This window comes from Notolabrus celidotus, chromosome 11, assembly GCF_009762535.1.
Source record: "Notolabrus celidotus isolate fNotCel1 chromosome 11, fNotCel1.pri, whole genome shotgun sequence".
NCBI lineage: Eukaryota > Metazoa > Chordata > Actinopteri > Labriformes > Labridae > Notolabrus > Notolabrus celidotus.
Window position 1 is genome coordinate 16,796,614 of NC_048282.1, and position 20,859 is coordinate 16,817,472.

The following is a 20,859-nucleotide window of genomic DNA, read 5'->3' on the forward strand; positions in this document are numbered from 1 at the left end:
GAATTCTCATAAATCTCAAGTCATAATTATGAGATTTAAGTCAGAATTCATAGATTAAAGTCAGAATTCTGTGAAACAAAATATAATTCCGAGAAAAAAAAGCCATAATCCAGAGATTACAGTCAGAATTCTGACTTTTTCTCAGGATTCTGAGATTAAAATCATAATTCTTAGATTAAAGACATAATTCTGAGAAAAAAATCTGAATTCTTAGATTAATATAAAAATTCCCTGAAACAAAATAGAATTCTGAGATTAAAGTCAGAATTCTGACCTTTTTTCTCATAATATTAAATAAATAAAATCGACCTTATTTTTCCCCCCCCAATGGCCCTAATCCTCTTCCGTTAATATAGTTGGATGAAAAACACCCATGCTCCTCTCCTCAAATTTGTAAACACAGTTATCTTCAGGCATGGTGAACCCATGAAACATAAAACCAATTCCTCGTTTTGCACCAAGGGATTGTGGGTATTGGGGTTGAACGCTGTCACGTTTTTACATCCAGCATGGCAGGCAAACAGAAGAGGTATGTGGAGGTTTTCTTTACTTTGTACTTCTTATTGTGAGTTTTACCGTTAAATATGACCCGTCTCTGTGTAGTAAGGTGCTGACACACCGCAGAGTAAACTGATGGGCTAACAGGACTCGGTTTACCTAAAGTTAACACCATGTGTGATGGTGTCTTAGCCATCTATGCTAACAACGCTAGCTAAATGTTTGCCTATCCAGTGCTGGTCAAGAATAAAACTTTACTTGTCGTAAAAATTAATTATTCTTAAATATCACAGGAGACATTTTCAACTTGTAAGCCAGCTGTCAATTAATCCACAATACGTTTTAAAAGTTTGCCTGTACGAGTAAATCAGTCACAATCACAATATACAGCTCCCCAGCACATGTGGGAGATCTCATCAGGAGGACGGTCTGTGTGTCTGTTTTGTAGGAAGTTGGAAGACCTCAGCGTGGATGAATTCCTGGTGTCGGGGTTTGACTCTGCGGGCGAATCTGAAGAAGACACCCCCAAACAGAATGGACTCACTAAGAAGACTAAAGAGCAGAAATCTGATCCATCCACGAGGTAAGTTACTTTCCATGAAGCTCTTGACTTTAACATATAGGACAATAGCTATATCAAAACATCCCAAGGACAGACATGGAACTCTCCAGTGATTATATCCTCCTGTGTTTATTTACAGTGAAGACGCGAAGAAAGGCAAGGCCAATGAGCATAAGCAACAGCTGTCCCGGTTAAAGAACAAAGATCCTGAGTTCTATAAGTTCCTGCAAGAGAATGACCAAACGCTGCTGAACTTTGACGACACAGACAGCTCTGAGGATGAAGATGAAAAAAAGTACCACAGATTGCCATCAGCATTGGAGGTAAGCCAGCTGCTAATGTTTGAGTTGATGACTTCTCTTGTGAAAATTATTGGGTTTATTCTTAAATTCCTAAATATTTTGCATGTAGGAGGCCAGCTCTGGTGAAGAAGACTTGGATGATGATGGTCAAGAAGCCACCAAGACATCCAAGAAGGCAGTGGAGACGATTAAAGTCACAGACAAAATGATTCAGGAGTGGAAAGCAGCCATGAAAAAGCAACCTACACCCCGTCTCTTTAGGGAAGTCACTCAAGCCTTTAAGGCAGCTGTGGCCACAACCAAGGGTGAAGGAGGCGGCCAGTGTCGTTATAAAGTGGCCGACAGTTCAGGTAGGATTAAGGGATTGATATAAAGTGATGTTGTGTTTACTCAAACTGAGCAGCAGTATATTAATTTTAGTTGTAGAAAATCATCATGGGCTGTCAAAAATGTTGCTCTTTGTTCGACCTTACACACACATGCTCAACTCAACTCAACTTTATTTACATAGCTCCTTTCATACATGAAAACATGCAGCCCAAAGGGCTTCACAGAATAACAGAGAGACAGAAAACAACAGCAATGGTAAAATTATAAAAGGCAGGCTTATAAATAAAATACTTAAAAATAAAATAAAACCAATACAGTAAAATTAATAAAATAAGTAATAGTGGAAAGAAAAGTTAAAAATAAGGTAGCGTTAACAAGATCAAGTGAATTCAAGAAATAAATAGATAAATAAATAGATAAATGTGATTCAAATAATAATTGTTAAAATAATAATAATAATAATAATAATAATAATAATGCAGTCCAAAAATAAAAATAAAATTACTCAAAATTAAAAGCTAGATTAAAAAGATAGTTCTTAAATTTACTTTTAAAAACACCCAGAGAGCTCGCCTACAGAGAGTTCCACAGGTTGGGGGCATAAAAACAGAAAGCTCTCTGGCTGGCGCTTCTGTGAGACACACGAGGAACATTTGAAATTCATGCTGAATTTTTGTAACAATCCCTAAGATATATATGAATGGATGCTTTTTTAGATATTTCACCTCAATAAATCTAAGAGATGTTTTTCACATGATAAGCTGGACCTGTAACATTTGTTTTGAAATTCTTTCTAAATACAAGCAGCCACTCAAGAGCCTTCCTTTTAACCTGATAAAACAAACTTTTCTTGATGGAGCAACTGTGGTAAACACAACAGGTACATGGTATTTGAAGTAGTACCACAGAACAATTTCTATTGAGGCTTAAAAACCATGGAGGATTAAAACAACCTACTTCCACACACTAGTGCTGGGCGATACCACACTTTTATGATTTGATACGTTACCAAACTTTTTTGGCAATTTATTCGATACCCGATACCAATGCCGATACTTTCAGTGATTTAAAAAAAAAAGTTAAATGCAACGCTTGAAAGACAACTTCCATGAAAAATACTGTTAATTTAACAACTTTAATATGCAAATCCTTTGGTGGCCTTTTTTTAACCAATGAAAATAATTTAGAAAAACACATGGTAAATAATTAACATCCTGGAAAGCTTAAAACAGCCTCTTTGGTACAAAACTTTGGAGTAAGTAACCCTAAAAGAATCAGAAGGGACACATGCGCTTTTATTTCGCATTTATTAATTAGTATCAATATTTCATTAGAGTGATCGATCTTCAAATGAGTAGCATGTGAGTATCAATATATATCGATACTAGGGATGTACATTTTCAGTATTTTCCGTGATCGATTTTTGGAAATGTTAACGATCAATTATCGATTAATTGATTAAAAAAAACATTATTCTTACGTCAAAAACAATGCCAAGTACGTTGTTTTCCCCCCTAAATTATATTTTCTACAGCAACAAAATGCATATCACTGACGGGATTGAATACGGGTATATGTTTGACACGCAGAATATCAACGATCAGGCTCATTAAAATATTCTCCGCGGACATAATCTTATAAAGTGAAGGCTCATAATACTAACAGAAAAGTACTTCAGACTCACAGTGTCCAGTTTTCTGTCTACTCGTTCTTATTGAGAAAAATAAACATGTGTATTCGGTCAGGTGTCAGCCAAGAGCGCAACCGGGTCCTAATCAGTCCCGCTGGAGAAAAGCCCAGACGGCTCTGATGTTGCTGGTCTGTAAACGTAGCGTACCAGAATTTCCCACCTGTCTGTTGGCTTTGTATCCAAAGGTGGGACATATCCTGTTTAAAGCTGTCAACCTTTGTGTCGGGTTGTTGTTGGCAGCAGTTTTGTATTGATCCTCTTTTAAAAAGCGCACGGGGAGACCTGACGCACAGCCGCAGCCGCCAGCTGAGCGTCTCTGCTGTGCGCAACATCTTTAACAACTGATACACTGAAACATGCTTTAAACTTAAAACACCTCCCTGATAGCTGAGTGTAATATGAGACCACATGATGCTTGTTCCACGTGACGGAAAATTGATAACAAAAATGTGTGTTTCGAGTAATTTCTTAACAATCAATTAATCGATAATCGATTAATTGTGGTCATCCCTAATCGATACCACAGAATCGATACGCCCACCACTACCACAGACTGCATATACTCAAATGTTTATTTAGTTGGCAAGATACCATTTATCTTTCGTGAAAGTGTCCCCTTTCAAAAAAAGTTTGACATAGATATTGTGCTTGAAAGTTACATTTTTAAATTACCATATTGTGTTATAGATCTCAAAAGTTTCGATCATTTTGATACATTTAACACTTACCTTAGAAGTCCTTAAAGAAGCAGCAGACATGGTGGCTATAACAAGAGACATTTGTGTCAGCTCTATGACCTCTGCATGTAACCATTTCATGTCATTTGAACAAAACACCCAGTCAATTGTTTCATCATATTAATTGAATAATGAAACTCATACTGAAACATGAACTGATGTATTTAACTTTGTTTTATATTCCTTGAATATATTAAAATATCTCTCTCTCTCTCTCTCTCTCTCTCTCTCTCTCTCTCTCTCTCTCTCTCTCTCTCTCTCTCTCTCTCTCTCTCTCTCTCTCTCTCGACTGTCTGCAGTGTTCAACGCCTTGGTCCTGTTCTGTATCAGAGATATCCACAAGGCCCTGCAGAAGATGCTCAACCTGAAGGCAGACAAAGACCATAAAAAGTATGAACTAGTTGTCACATTCTCATCCTGCCTCCTCTTACTGGTTTAAATAAAGCTGTGGAAGGATGGTTCAAGCCTCATCACTTTACCTCCTCTGTTTTGCTCTCAGGCTTGTGCTCCCGTCGTCTAGTCCAAAGTGGCCAAGGAATCAGATCGACATCAAGATGTATCTGGGTGGAGTCGTTCAGGTTTGACATAATGTTCTGTTTTAGTGTGTTTGTCTCCTTGCTTTCCTCACAATGATGTCTGCCTCTTCTGTGTTCTCGGTGGAGAGGACGAGCTTCAGCATTTTATCAGCGTTTATACTTTTGACTCGGAACATTCACAGTTTAACATGGCTGTGCATGCTATAATATTGACATCTTCTCTATCTTTTGTTTTCTATAAAATATCACACTGTTCACCTGGGTTTTGCTCTTACACACTTTTTATTTTTATCTCCACTTGTAGCTGTTATCCTGTCTAACAGAGTCCACAGTCATCAGCGCTGTCCTGCGTCACGCAAACCAGCTCGTTCCTTATTACCTATGTCTACCCAAACAGTGTCGTCACCTGGTGAAGGTAAGACAGAAGTGACCATATGAAATCATCTAATAAGATAATGAATTGATTCTTGAAAAACAGTTAAAATGTTGTTCTTTGCTAATTCTGTCTGATGTATTTTTGCTTAGCAACTGTTGAAACAGTGGAGCACAGGAGAGGAGACGAGTCGTGTTCTTGCTTTTTTGGCCCTCAACAAAATCTGCAGGCACAAGCAGGATACTTATCTTAGCCCTATTCTCAAGGTGAGCTAATTGCAGAGTGACACATTAATAGAAGGGGAAACGGCAAACTTCAAATAAAAATAACTTAGTGTTTTTATCTACTAATGCTTTTTTCATTCATGTTTTCAGCAAATGTACATTTCATATGTACAGAACTGTAAGTTCACATCCCCCAATGCGCTGCCAATGATCAACTTCATGCAGCGAACTCTTACAGAGATGTACTCCCTGGACACACAAGCAACATACCAGCATGCTTTCATCTACATCCGACAGCTCGCCATTCACCTCAGAAACGCCATGACCATGAAGAAGAAGGTAAGTTTTTGTCCTTGTGTATGTTTTCAGGAAGATCTTTTGTTTTTCTGCTTTGTAGAGACGAAAAAACAAGATCCAGATGTAAGACTGTAATTAAATGATTATTGATTTGAGGATTCTTTTTCATGTTATTACTAGATTCAAAGTGATTATTGTATTTATAGTACTGACTTTCATTAACTCTACAGCTGCTTTCTAGTGTTTGTATATTTTTAGCAGAAACCTATATTTTTAACTTTTAAATTAATTGCAATTTTCTAAAGCAAGTTCAAGCAGAGTTCAGCTCACTGTGGACTGTCTCATTTCATTTTCTGGCTTATAATAAAAATAACAGTTTTTTTGTGTGATCTGTAGGAAACTTACCAGTCAGTGTATAACTGGCAATACATCCACTGTCTGTACCTGTGGTGTCGGGTCCTCAGCACCTTATACCCCAGCGACGTACTCGAGCCGCTCATCTATCCACTCTGCCAGGTCATCATTGGCACCATCAAGTGAGTCATGCAATTTAAATTCTTAAAGTTATGTCAGACTTTCATTCCAATTTTAGACAGTAAGCACAGTATGCAATAAGAATGTGCGATTGGTTGGGATTCACTTTAAATAAATGATCCACCTTTGAGTGTCGATGTTGAATCAGTCTGGTACTGAGTCTGGTCAAGTGGCCTATATAATGTATATTATAAATAACTTCAGCACCAATTTTTATGTAGATGTAATAGGAAGGTTATTATTCTTATGCTAGGTTAGGTTATAATGGTTTTTTTCTCTAAGAAAGCTGTGAAGGCCACATATCCAAATTACAGAGAGCCTTTGTTGGTGTCTTCAAGTTGCTTACTTTGATCATTTTCTTTTAATAATTCTAAACGAGGAAAAGCAGAAAATCTCCACATTTAAGGAGCTGAAACAATAGTTTTTTAATGCATTATTTACAACATATGATGTATGTAGTGCTAGCATTTTTGATAAACATGTTTGACTATTTAATCAGTTAATTGGCAACTCGATTAAGTCTAAAACCAAATCTAATGAAAATTTATAAATTTAAGTCATAACTGATAATATCAACGTTTTTCTACCAAAGTTAGCAATGTTTAAAAACCCTTAAAATCCCATGTAGAAACTCTTCTGTATGTTTTATAGTCAAGGACCCTCACTTACCTGAGGTAGCATGCTACCATCAACTTGATAACTTTTTTTTTTTAGTGCAGGCCTACTATTTATTTGAACATACCTCTAAAACCAACAATTGTTAACTGCATATGATGGCCAGAGCTTAGGTGAGACTAAAGAGTCTGCTGATGATACAGTACTGTTTGGAAATGCTCGCAAAAAGGGGTCAATGGGCGAGTTTGGTAGCAGAATTTTAAAAAGTGGTATTTTTAACAATACTGTATGTTATATTTGTAGTGACAGCAGTGATTTAGAATTCATTTTACACACAGAATAAAATTAGATCAGTTATTTGTGTGAACTTACCCTGTCACATATTTTCCAACAGCAGGTGGAGACACTGACCACTCTTTTCTCTCTCTGAACAGACTGGTACCCACATGCAAATATTACCCTCTAAGGATGCATTGTTGCAGAGCCCTCACCCTGCTGTCCAGCAGCACCAACACATTTGTCCCTGTTGTGCCTTTCCTCCTGGAGGTAAGACTTCCTGTCAACACCTGCCACCTCTGATAATTGTCGTTGTGAGCAAGAGCAGTGATGCTCATGCAGATTGCAAGTTTCTGACACTCTTAAAAGAAAACGCCAGCACACTGAAGTGAAAGTGTGGTTCTAAATAAAGTTAAATAGAGAACAGTCGGTTTGTTTTCTTTGTCAGAAATGGAAACACTGACAAGGCAGATGTGATGAAATGTTCCGTCAGTGGTTGTCTGTGGAAAACATTGGCGGCGTATGAAAGACATTTTGGTCTCAACGGCCACAACTAAAGGGGCTCAGGAGGAAACACATTGAGAGGTAGCACTGTGTGTGCGACAGAGAGAAACACCTTTGTTATCAGACCAATCACAGGTCACCAACTGACAACACTTTCTATGGATCAGGTGTTAGACACGTGATTGTTCAGTGTGTCTTATGTGTAAGTGTGTATATGTGTTTATGCATGCTGTGTGTGGGGGGGGGGGGGGTTGTGGTTCATTGGAGTAGAACGGTGCATTGGCGACTGAAACTAGCTCTGCCCACTGGGAGGGCACAACTGTTGTGTGTGTTTATTTGCAAGTGTGTACATGCATGCATGCAGCAGTTTGGCCGAAGTGATAAAAGCATGGTTGTGGTTTACACTCTGGTCCTGACACGCTGTGCAGACCACATCCTCCCTGCCTTGGGCCCACTCCCCACCTCTTTTTCCCCCGCACACTCTTAGAGCCATCTCCCCCAACCCTCAACAGCAAACCGTGTTTATTTGTGACGCACAATATTTCCTGTGTTTTTTTTCCTCCTTTACTGTTCCCTTGTTAAAGCACTGTTAAAGGCGGTCTGAGGTACGCTGCTACTGTTTTAATTAGAGCAGCAGAAGCAGCCCCTTCCTCCTGTGTGTCTGTGCCTGTGTGTGTTCTCGCATCTCCGAGGGGGGTGTACGATTTGGAGCTTCCTGCTTTAGAAGCCGTGTGTGCGTGTATGTGTTTGAGCGTCTGTGTGTATGTGCATGCACCAGGGTTGGCCCATGCCTTCCCACTTCCCCCTGGCTCCCCCGCAGACCGCCACCACATCCTATGTTTGTACAGACAGCACCGGCCAGGAGCGTTGCTCTGCTTCGCACACCGAGCACATTAACGACCACACACACTCGCATACACGCACACGCGCACATAAATGCTCAAAGATATGGGGAGTCAGAAATAACATGATACACAAATACAAGGCAGAAATTCACTTGCACACTTGTGGGCAGATGTGAAAGCTAAAGCTTGTAGACAAATAGCCCACACATTGCCTTGACTGTACCTTCACAGATGAAGATAGAAGCGTGTCCTCTCAGTAATACTGCAGTATGTAAAATCAACTGCAGAAACATGCTCATGGTTATTAGGAATACTCTGAGGAAATTATTCCCTTAATGCAAAATGTTTCTTTATACTGTACCTGTTGTTGTTCCTGGGTGCTTCATGATATTCTGAAAAGGTGAGGCCTCTCAGGCAGAAAATGCAGAGTGCGTATTATAAGCTATCTTCAGACTGTAAAGCCTGTTAGACCAAGAGCAATATGAAAGCTATAGATAAAGACTTTATTAATTATGTGGCTCATTATGTACTGATTGGTTTTGACTGTTGTAGGCCATTAGCTTGATCTTTTTGTAAAAAGCTTCAGAACACTGTGTGTCTCGACTGAATAATGACGACGACGGGTCCATGATGAGGACAGTTTTTCTCAAAGCCTCTGTGTTACAGTGCAAACCTAAAGAGTGATAGAAATCAATGGTGATTATGAACAATGGCTGATATAGGATTTCAAAATGTATAATTTCTGAACATTTTTGTCCTTCTTGCTTTGTAGATCTTTCAACAGGTGGATTTCAACAAGAAACCGGGGCGAATGAGTAAGAAACCAATCAACTTTGCAGTCATCCTGAAGCTGGGCAAGGTCAACCTAATGGAGAAAGCCTACAAGGTGAGTGTTGCTGAGATCCACCAGTCAGAAGGACAGATATGAGGGCAGATAATTCCCCCTGCAGTTGAGGAAGAAGATTCAGTGTGACGATGCCCTTGTGTTCCTGCTTCTCATGTGTCCCTCACTGAGAGAAAGCAGCAGCTGATCAGATGAGCGCTTCAAGTCTTACTTAATGTTATTTTCACGCTGCTCTCTTAACACTGTGCTGGCCTGCGTGTGTACATAAGGGGATTGAGGGCAACACTAAGGGCTCAGGACTCTAAAACTGGTCCTCAGTCGCCACGCTCAGCACTGCAGCAAAGAGGATTGCAGCACGGCCCTGTGGGATTATCCCTTGCATGCCGCTTGTGAGGGCTGTTTGCTTGCTAACTTCTATCACCTGGGCAGCTGTGACGAACTCCTGCCTCTTAGACTCACAGCTGACCGGGCTAAACGAGCGCTGATCTGTCCAAACCTTTAATTATTTAACGCTGTGGCAAAAAAAGCAAGGCAATAAAGTGTCTAATACTGCAGACCATGTGTCTCTTATCTTTATGTCCTCATTGACCAAATTCAAGTTCAGTATTTTATGACAGCTTGGATAAAAGTAGCCAGATTATAAAACTTAAATCAACTTCAGTTCTGTCAATCTTTGATTGTGAGAGAGGTTTTTTTTTTGTCCTGACTCATCAGCAGTGATTGGCTTATCCATCATGCCACCCTGGTCTCAAAACAAATTGTACAGCTGACTGACTTTGTCCTTCCTTATCAACATTTATCTGTCACTATTTTTCATTAATGTCTCTGGGTGGCTTACTACACTTGTAGGGAAATTTGTACCCTGTCTAAATTATGCTTACTAAGATCTAATTGCATCTTGAACCAGTGGAAAATACTTTTAGAGGACACCACGCCTGACTGGATCTGATGTACAGACTAATTAAGATCTAACATTAGAGAAACAGAGGTCTGAAACAGGCTGTGCTAGGCTACTCTATCATTCTTGATTTATGTATAATGCTAAAGAATTTATCGGTGTCGGTTTGTTTTCCCTAATTTTGCACCAGTTTCTACACACCTGTATGAATCTAATTGTTCTGCTCTCTCTTGTTTTTTAGGATGGGTTGATTGACCAGCTGTATGACCTGATACTGGAATACTTCCACACTCAGGCTAACTCTATTGGCTTCCCAGAGCTTGCCCTGCCCACCATCATGCAGGTAACCTTTGAACTGATCCTGAAATGGTTTTATCTCCTTATAAAGTTTGTAATTCACTCAATACAAAGTCTTGAAGATTGGATTAATTCAAACTAATGTGGTCGCAGTGACGATGAACCCGATTCCCAGCCTGTCAGATTCAATGATTTGGGATATCCCAGAGTGAATCTGCTTCCTTTAGGGGAAACTTCCCAAACTCTCCTCTGTTCTGCCTGAATGCCCTGTATGAGTGCACTGGATGATCCTTTCTAGTGGTTCCTTCCTTCTCAAACTCCCCCTCATGTCCCTGCAGCTGAAAGCGTTCCTGAAGGAATGCAAAGTGGCCAATTACTGCAAGCCGGTGCGCCAGCTGCTGGAGAAGGTACAGGAGAACAGCAGCTACATCACAGGACAGAGACAGAAGGCCGCCTTCGGAGTCGCCGATGCCACTGCTGTGGTGAGTGTGTGCATGTTTCTGTTTGTGAGAGACAGCAGGAGTGAGGTCACTGGAAGACTGCCCTCTCCTGATTTTACAGGATGCCTTTCCAGAGTCCTCATTTGACCTCTCCCGATGGGGGTTCTTTTCCGTTTGGCTCCTCGGTTTCCCTGTATTAAGTTTGTGAATCTTTGAACGATAGGAAAATGAATTGGAAAGGTAATCTTCCATCAAAACCTAACTTTTAATGTAAGCTCAAAATAAGAACAAAAAGACAAAATAGTGAAAAACTTACTTTAAATTAACTTAAAAAGTATGAAATATAGAAGTTGTTGTAGTTATCAGTGATGAAAAATCTTTACACTGTCACTCACCAAGTCACTTTTACTCAATATAAACTTTTAAGTTTCTAAAACTACAAACAGCAAAGAAACTTACCAATGTAAAATGATTCAAATCCAGAAAGGTTCATTTCAGCAACACACTAGATGACTGACTTGTTAGCTGCCAATCTATTTATTTTGTCAGTCCATGTAAAAGACATCAATGTAATCATAGACTTCAGATAAGTATTGTTAGCTCAAGATCAGAATAACAGCCCTGATGAGGGCTTGTGAGGACCCTGAAGAGGCTGCGTGCTCTTCAGAATGAGTACAAATAAAACACACATCAAAAGCCCAGACTATTTGTTAGATAGAGTTCTCGTTCATCACCTGACCACCTCTACAACTTCCTCTCTCCAAGTCGAGTGTGTAAGAAATGTGATCATGTGTGTAAATGAAGCACTTTTGATATTGGTATCTAAATACCATCATATCTCAAAGGGGACATATCATGAAAAAACAACTTTTTCAGTATGATGCACATATACATGAGTGCCTGGAGTGTTAACTCACTCACAAAATGTGAAACAAGCCCACCCAGTTCTTAATTAGTGGTCCACTTGAGTCTGATCACACACAATCAGACGCTCTGTTCAGAATCTGCTCGCCTTGTGACGCCACAATGTGAGTTTTTCTAATTATACCTGCATCCACACCTGGTATCTTCACCGTCAACTTCAGAGCCACGCCTTTAGGGGTACCCTAAAGCCTGTCATGGATTTACTCTAATGAGAAGGATTCGTAGCCAAGCTGGATGCTGAGTTTAGGCTTTTTGAAACGAGTTATCTCGGTGATATTCTTCAGGCAATATAAAACAACTGTCGGACATAAGGTCTGAATATCTGCTTTATAACTTACTCTTACCAAACAAAAAAAAATTCACATAGTTACCCAGAAATCCATTCTTTTCTACTACATTTTAAAATCAAACAATTAATAATTATTATGAGCATGATCATGCACCGCAAGACAACAAGACACTGCCTGAAGGAGGGCGTTACTATAATCAGTCACCAATGTTTGCAGACATGTAGGTCTATGGAGCTGTGTTTCACTCAAGCGGCAACCTCCGTTCTAAAAATATGATGTCATTGTTTAAGTTATTTCGATCTTTAAAGTCAGCACAAGCAGCAGAGTCCTCTTGTCCCTCCTGTCACTCAATGTGGTGTAGATTTCTTCAGATTTCATCCTGATCAACTTATGGATGACTGTAATGCCGAGCGATGGTGCCCTCGCGCTCTGTGGATTTCAGTCCGGTTTATCGTTGATCCTCCCCTCGCCTGTTTGGGAGTCTCCTGATTTACCGTCTTCTCAGACAGAAGTTTAAGTTAGACAATGTCTCCGCTCATTCTTTTAAAAATCAGTGGAGAAGCATGTCCCTGATGTTTTGTGGAGCAGTCAGGTTTCACTCTTTCTCTCTGCAGCGGTCAATCAAACATGACATGAGGCGTTTGGGTGAAAGCAAAAAAATCAGCTCCTTCACTGCACGGTCGTGAATGAATGTTGGTATGGAAAACTAAACCATTATGATTATCTGTATTTGGTACTTTTTCCACCAGACACTTGGCCGATGATATCTCCATACTCCGGACTAACTTGTGTGTGAATTCTGCCTTTACTGACTCCGGTTCAAAAGGCCAGACAGTGCTGTCAACTGCAGCCATGTTTTGATGCATGCTTATGAGTTGCTATGGTAACATGACGCTCTTTTTATGTTGGCACACCTCGCGGAAGAGAAAAGGAGCTCATGTGGATTTAAAAAGACACACACATCAAAAACGGAGCGTTTTTGGAAAGGGTGATAGAGCTGGTCCAAAACCTCCTCTGGAGCTTGATTTATAAATGATTTTGACTAACACATGGCGAGGATGTTACATTTAGACATCAGGGGACTGTATTAAAATGTTCGAAAAGGGGCATGATATGTCCCCTTTTTAAAAAATCAGCAGTTTTTCAGATGGATGACGGTCTGCTACTGGGCATATCTTTGATCTGTGTTTCAATCACATACATGGATATTTTCAGGCTTGCCATCTTTGTACATTATGTTCTGTGATTCCATATCATCTGTCTGACAGTTTTTTTTTCTCTGATGCATTGAAGACTGTTTTCTTTATAAAGGCTTCATTAGTTACTCATTAGTTAGTTAACCTATCTTACTTTTGTGCAACTTTGTTCAACGCTCCTCTCCGTCTTTTATCCCCCTGATGTCGTAGCAGATAGTCACAGCAGCTTAGCCATGAGAGGTAAACTCGCTTTACAATTATAATTATAACTTTATTTATATAGCAACTTTAAAAACAAATGTTTACAAGTGCTTTGACAAACAAAGCATGGTTCAATAACATAGCAAACATTTCGAATGACAGGGAGGAGGAACTTTAACAATGCAAAACAGAATGCAACGCAAGAGGTTAAAAGGAATGCACGTCAATTAAACAGAATGAAGTGGTGGGAAATAGACCAGTAAATCGTTGTTGAGAGGTTTTTCAAGGATAAATAAATAAATAAAAATTAATTAATTAATAAATAAAAATGGATAAGTAAATAAAAGCATTAAAAGGACAATAAAAGAGGTTTTCAGAATAAGAGGACGACATCACGTCGGGAAAATTAGAAAGTGTTCAGGATAAATTAGAAACATTAAAATAATAAATGAAAAAACAGAAATAAATTAAAACAATAAATAATCAAATACAATTTAAAACAATTATTTGGATACAAATTACAATTAATAATAAAATAGAAGTAAAAGCGGTTAGAAAGATAAAATCCCATAAAAGCAAGTCTGTAAAAATGGGTTTTAAGAAGAGATTTAAAAGATGTCACTGACTTTACGAGCCTTATCTCCTCAGGGAGGTCGTTCCAAAGTCGAGGAGCTCTGACAGAGAAAGCACGACCCCCTTTGGATTTGAGCCTCGACAGTTTAAGCTGTCAATTGATTACTAAACCCCAAATATTAGACGATACCACTTTTTTCAGATGTGTTTTGAGGAATAAAACTCTGTCTTACATTTAGGTGAAAACAGTCAAAACTCTGCTGTGAACCTATCTATCTAAAATCTATTTAAAGCATTTATAATTCAGTACATTAGTAAAAAAAAGAAAAAAAACTTAGAATGTATTTGTGCATAGGCAAGACCTCGAAGTGGTAGTATATCAACATCAGTGGATCCTTAGTCATAGTACATAAGAAAATGAACAGGTTATATGAATATAGATAATTAGGCTGGGAGTCTTTCCAGGTATCCCTTTGGCTTTTACATAACTCTGACATAATACGTCCTCTGTAGTCTCTGCTTTTGGCGATATCCCATCAGCTGTGTGGGTTGGTGTGATTGGTGTAATCATTGATGATGGTCAACCAGCTCCATTGATGGGACCTGGAATTCTAAAAGCTGTGGCAGCAGGCAACTTTTAGAAAAACAGCAGGAGTGAGCCAGATTGTGAACATATCCCACCAGAGACTACTGAAGCCACACCCCCAAAAAAACATGACCTCACTCACTCTGCCTCACTGCTGTGCAGAACAAGGCAGCTGCTGTGTTATTACACATTGAACCGTTATCATCATTAAAACATATCAAACTGCATTTTTTTGCAATTACTCTGCTAGCTTTAGCTTGCAGATCACCTGGCTTACGTGCAATGAGTGCTGAGGCAGGGTGAGCACAGGTAAAGTCACAGTTCATTTGTGCTTTTGATTCTTGTTAGGCCAAAAACAACAATTGATTATCAAGGTGTAAGACCACTTTACGTCATACTTTGAGTCCAGAAGATGCAGTGTTTAGTTCAAAAGGGTTTTACTGTCCCCTAAGTGCACTTGTGCCATGCACCCTACATCATGTGATATGGATCATTCAGATAGTTCCCCATGTGTGGAGAACACTGATGACCCTGTGGTTAGTGGAAGCTGTAATAAGCTCTTTAACTGGAGGCGCCTCAGCCTTATGAGTGATGATTAGTGTGTGTCCTGTGCTGAGTTGCTCTGTCTTGTATGCTCCCTGTACACACATTTATATGACTCTGCATCTGCTGAGGGTCTTCATATTTAGAGTTGATAGATATATAACTCAACTCAACTTTATTTATATTGCACCTTTCACTTAAAAATAAAATAAAATCAATACAGTAAAATAAAATAAATAAAAAATAGTGGAAAGAAAAGTTAAAAATAAGGTAGCGTTAACAAGATCAGATGAATACAAGAAATAAATACATAAACAAATAATTGAAAAAGATAGATAAATGTTAAAGCAATGATTAAAATAATAATGATTAAAATAATAATGAAGGGGCACTGGTGGCATAGCGGTCTAAGCGCCCCACATACAGAGGCGACAGTCCTCGTCGCAGGGGTCGCCGGCTCGATTCCCGGTTGGTCGACCATTTCCTGCATTTCTTCCCCCGCTCTCTACTCTCCACATTTCCTGTCTCTCTTCAGCTGTAATATAAAATAAAGGCAAAAAGGCAAAAAACATTTTAAAATAAAATGCTAATGATTAAAATAATAATAAAAATAATAAAAATAATAATAATGCAATCCAGGGCTAAAAATAAATTACTCCAAATTAAAAGTTAGATTAAAAAGGTAAGTCTTAAGTTTACTTTTAAAAACACTCAGAAAGCTCGCCGTTTTAATGTCCAGAGGCAAAGAGTTCCAAAGATTAAAGGGGCGTAAAAACAGAAAGCTCTCAGGCCGGTGGTTGTATGAGACACACGAGGAACATTTAAAAGGGAAGCATTCGAGGACCTCAGTGATCGGGTTGGAACATAAAGTGACAGGAGATCAGTGATGTATGGAGGAGCAAGGCTGTTAAGAGCTTTAAAAACAAGTAAAATAACTTTAAAATCAATTCTAAAAGAAACAGGGAGCCAGTGCAGAGTTTTAAGAAGAGGGGTTAAATATAAATGAAATAGGATTTTCTTCTGAAGTTTAGCTGATAAGATGTTGCCTACATGCATGGAATGGAAGTGTGTGTGTGTGCGTGGGGGGTTGACCAAGTAGACATACAGCAGCATCAGCTCTTGTTGCTGCTGATCCGTGCTCAGTGGAGGTTGTCGCTATAGCATCCACTCCCCGGTACAGTAGCAGCGGTGGAGGTGTCACAGCACGAAAAGGAGAGAGGACAGTCTTGCTGCTGCTGCTGCTGCTGCTGCCGCTGCTGTGGAAAAGGCCACGGCCCCCCTCCAGCCCCCCACCTCCCACTGACATGTCTCCCAAACTGAGAGCTAGCCTAATTAATAATGCCCTGTCTCTGTCCGGGTCACACTCTAATGTTTCTTGTCTCTCTCTGCGGGCTCTGTGTAGAAATATTTAGCTGTTTTTGTCTCAGTAAATTCAGTAGTAGTGTCTCCATTTCATTGTCTTGTCCCTTTTTTTTCACAGCACATACATGTCACCCATCTTAATAGCTGCACAGCAAATTGTTGTAAATGTGTTAAGCTAACGGGCGCAGAAGGCCGCGATCTGTTCACTCTATTGAATTTGTTGGTCAGGTAATGTGATTTGGTTTAATCAATATCATCTACAAAGACCTTTAGGGGCTGGAGGAGATCCGCCGGTCTCCTCTTTCAGGCATCGTCAATCTGTTTTCTGACTCTCATCACTGTCTCACCCGTCAATCTCTTTCTCCTGGTGCATTTATTTTCGGTTTCTGTAGGAAGTCTCGCGTAGCAAGAAAACTTTAACACCAGGAGGAACCTGCTGAAAAGAGTCTCCTTGAAGATTCTGAATAATAACAACCTCACTTATTCTTGTTTTATCATTCATTTCAAAATGTGCATGCACAGACCAGCTTCCTGTTAAAATAGACCCACATGTAGACACTCTTCAACAATAAAGTGAAATCACCTCGTCTTCTTTCAGGCGGCCTGGGAGAAGCAGACACAGGTGGAGGGCACTCCCCTCAGCAGGTACTACAGCCAGTGGAAGAAGCTGAGGGAGAAGGAGATCCAGCTGGAGATCTCAGGAAAAGAGAGGGTAACTATCTCAACTACAAGACCAACTAACATCTGCCTCATCCCGAGTGCTCTTTTTAATAAATCATGAAATGGTCATGCTTCAAATGTACCCCCAGTTGCTTTCTGATTATCACTTTTGACTCAGTGAAGGCAGAGTCGTGTGTTCACGCTGCTGTTTTTGTGTTTGTACAGATGGAGGATCTGGACCTCCCAGAGATCAAACGCAGGAAGATTCAGGACAAGAAGGTCGAGGACAAGAAGGAGTTCAAGGATCTGTTTGAGTCTGACAGTGAATCAGATGAAGATGGTGGAGGATTCAAATTCAGAGGCAAGCTGACATCACATGCATGCATGCACGCACGCACATACACACACTTTCTTCACTCTCATGAAAGACTTCCCCTGCTGAAGGGTATTACTTGTGCGACAGTGGGATGAGACGTCTCGGCCTGTGGGGATTTGTTTTGCCGCTGCTTGCTCCTCTACAGTGCAGAAGCAAAGTGAAGGAGGCGTTGACGGTTCAGTCTGTTTTCTAAGTATCTGCACAAGACACTTAAAGATTAAGAAACGTGAAGTTACAATAGAGCTCTAAGTTTTTGAGCTCCACAGAAGCCGTTACTGAGCAACAGTTGAGTCTGAAACTCAAGAGAACTTCTGCCTGAGACAGGTTTTTTAGAACGTCGGCTCTATCTTTCTTTAACCCCAGTTTGTCTCGTCCTCACGGGGTCGTCCACAGGTCACAGTCAGCTGCACCCTCGCTTTTACAGCTTTACACTCGGACACGCTCCAAGCAGAAAAAAGCCTCTGCTGGGTCACAGAGGAAAGGAGTAGGCGGCAGGGGGATTTTTTTTTTCTGCATCTGGACTTCATTGCAGGGAGAGTCCCTACAAACGGATGGGCAGCTGCCGGCGAGCGACGGGCCTCCGCCTCTAACTCTCTATCCACCCCTCCCACACCTTGTGCACACACACGAACTGAAACCCCCCGACAGGAAGTACAGGCTTGGATCCCAGCGGGGGATCCTAATTCAAACCAGCCTGGTGGAACAGCCAGAGGTGGCCGCTCCCACTCCCCCCCTCCCCCCCTCCTTCTCCCTCCTTCATTCTATCTTTCTCACTCGCTCTCTCTTTCTGGCTCTGTGGGCTCCAACCAGCTGCCCGCACATGTCCTCACAACACGTGCACACACAAAGACACACACACATGTGTTGATGATAGCACAGAAGCAAGAACACACCCACCGCCGTCTCGTCCAGTCTTGAAGAGCCAAAAGCTTTTGGGCAGCTCACCAAAGCTCTTTGTGGTCTCGCACACTCCGGAAAGAGGGGGAGTGTGAGAGGAGGGGGCTGATGATTTAGATTGATGTGCATGTGTCTGTGTGTGTTGTGTGTCGGTGTGTGTGGGTCATGAGTCTTCCAGGTCATTTGGGGGCAACCTCTGAGGTACTACTGCAGAGACGTTTTTTTTGGGAGTATTTTTGTCTTCTTAAATTTAGATGGGAAGGGAAGCACCTCGTGTTTTTTGATAGTCTGTGTATGTGTGGGTGTCTGCACTTATTGTACTTGTGTGTTAGCACTGTAGCAGACAGAGGAAGTAGCCGTGTTTTGCTTCCCTCCTCCACGCCTCCAGACTCTCGTCATACCTCAACTTCAAAGCCTGTGGACCCCAGTTGTCCCTTTGGCTAAACAACACACAAACATACAAGTGTAGCACAACACAAATTGAGACAAACTCCAAACTTCTCTTCCTTGCACACACACACACACAAACACACACCGACTTTCCCATCATCGTGGTAGCTGTGGAACCTGCCTGTTATCTCCATTTGCTATATTTAGGCCGTGAGCATAAGATGTCTGAAATTGCCGGTAGTAAACTGTCATGGGTGTTTGTGCTGCAGCAGCAGCGGCGTCTGTAATCGACTCTCAGTTCCATCTCTGGAGGAAATAGACACTTCCAGCTGCCTCTGAAGCCTGGCCCACATATAGGTGTCTCCAAAGTCCTCAGACGTCAGCGGTGCACCAACGCAAGCTTAAGAATGTCTGGGAAAAAAAGCACTGCAATACAAAATTAAACTCTGTAATGTTTGTCTCTGCTTCCCCTCAGGTAAAAAGGGCGCCCGCAAGTCTGATGACGATGAAGATGATGATCTTGAGGATATGTTGGACATGAGCGATGATGAGGGGATATCAGGGGGAGACTCAGGTTGGTACAATATGAAGGTTAAAAAAAAGTGTTACTTTATCAGCCTTAATTTAACTTAGTGAAAGTGCAGTTTGCTGTGTTTCTATTCATACATCATACATATAGAAGGTGTGTGTAATATCCTACTATCAGTGCGAGTCTCCTTCTTTTGGCGGCTGCAGCTAAAAGAGGTAAAACATTCACCTTTTTCAAAGAGCTTCAAGGGTTAAGATGTCACTCTTGAATTTTAAAAACCAGCAGCAGTAATCACTATTTACTTTTATATTAAAGACTCTTTACCTTATACATCTTATCATATCATATATGAATATAAACTTAGTGAAATCATTAATAACAGACTTATATTTGTGTTTTGAAATGAGTTAATTGTACAAGTTGTCAAATGAATGAACTTTGCTGTAAAATTCCAATCCTTCTTTTTCCATTTACCTCTGTCTAAACATCAATTTTGTGCAAGTTGACAGATGTCATCTGCCCTCCTGTTAAATAAGCTAAACCAATATCAAATAAAACTCTTGAAGTGCCTCAACGTGAAATGAAACCAAAGTAGTCCATCAACCGTTCTGAATAAAAGCTTAAAGCACACAATTACTGTGCACAACAGCCAGTGAGTGTAGAGGATAAAGAGGTGGACTGATGTGGTGATCTTGAAATACTAAGTGGAGAAAAAAATGATCAAGTCTAAGATATTTGACTAAATATTGTCTTATTTAAACATTAATGTATCGCTGTATAACATCTTCCTATGTAATTACCCTTCATGGCGTCCTGTGGCTGAGTTTGAAGTTAAAGTTCCTTCTATCTGTGTTCTAGATGATGATGATGATGATGATGAAAAGGCCTCCAAAGCCCCACAGCCGCTATCCTCCTCTGCTCTGATGAAGATGGCGGAGGGAGGCGAGGATGTGGTGGAGGACCTGGAGCTGTCTGATGATGACTGAGATTTCCCGGATGCACACACTCTAGAGCTCCCCTGACAGACTCTGATGCTCTCCTATCTTAACCGTCTTTACCACCAAATAATCCCAGACTTAGTCTTCTTTTCTTAACTTTTGAATGTTGTATTGCTTAACCTGTACAGTTCAAACATGTTCATGATTTAGTTTTTTGAAGCATTGAATTGTATAAAATGAGTTTAAGAGTCCAGATTGTTTCCTTGATCTTTTTTTTTAACTAATTAATTGAAGCATGTACGTGCATGTTGATGCACCTGAAGCGAGTCATTTGTGTCTTCTGTACATGTGCACACCTGTAGGCACCCTCAGGCGTTGTGAGGGCGGGCTATTTGGAGAGAGCTATGAGCCTCGGCGAGCCCGGCTAGGCCGGCCAAGAGGAGGGGTACAGAGAGGCGGGTGTTGAGCCCTGAGGCAGCAGTGCTGTGCCAGGCTGGCAGGGTGGTGTCTGATGCTGTGCCAAGCCCCTCTGCCCAGGTGGTGGAGCAGCAACACAGGCTGGTCTGTTTCTCTGCCAACTCTTTACCCACCC

The 20,859-nt window shown here is 40.6% G+C and overlaps 1 protein-coding gene across 2 annotated transcripts; it reads left to right on the forward strand.

Moving 5' to 3' along the window:
- Positions 1–399: 399 nt before the first annotated feature.
- On the forward strand, positions 400–20,520 carry noc2l (NOC2-like nucleolar associated transcriptional repressor). Of its 2 annotated transcripts, none has more exons than XM_034695262.1 (18): positions 400–529; positions 947–1,081; positions 1,200–1,383; positions 1,472–1,712; positions 4,419–4,509; positions 4,619–4,697; positions 4,960–5,070; positions 5,181–5,294; positions 5,403–5,591; positions 5,946–6,085; positions 7,133–7,244; positions 9,096–9,209; positions 10,307–10,408; positions 10,701–10,844; positions 17,076–17,189; positions 17,363–17,498; positions 19,276–19,374; positions 20,188–20,520. In XM_034695262.1, the coding sequence occupies exons 1-18, from the start codon at positions 510–512 to the stop codon at positions 20,313–20,315; spliced, it is 2,253 nt and encodes a 750-aa protein (XP_034551153.1). In that variant the 5' UTR covers positions 400–509; the 3' UTR covers positions 20,316–20,520. The 2 variants fall into 2 exon arrangements, with proteins under 2 accessions (XP_034551153.1, XP_034551154.1); XM_034695263.1 differs by having other exon boundaries at positions 20,191–20,520.
- Positions 20,521–20,859: the final 339 nt, after the last annotated feature.

What these genes read in the sequence shown, in the direction of transcription:
- noc2l (XM_034695262.1), top strand. Translation starts at nt 510, where the DNA reads ATGGCAGGCAAACAGAAGAG. An exon ending in ATCTGGGTGGAGTCGTTCAG is followed by an intron (nt 4,698 to 4,959) that starts GTTTGACATAAT and finishes CTCCACTTGTAG; the next exon opens with CTGTTATCCTGTCTAACAGA. An exon ending in AGTGTCGTCACCTGGTGAAG is followed by an intron (nt 5,071 to 5,180) that starts GTAAGACAGAAG and finishes ATTTTTGCTTAG; the next exon opens with CAACTGTTGAAACAGTGGAG.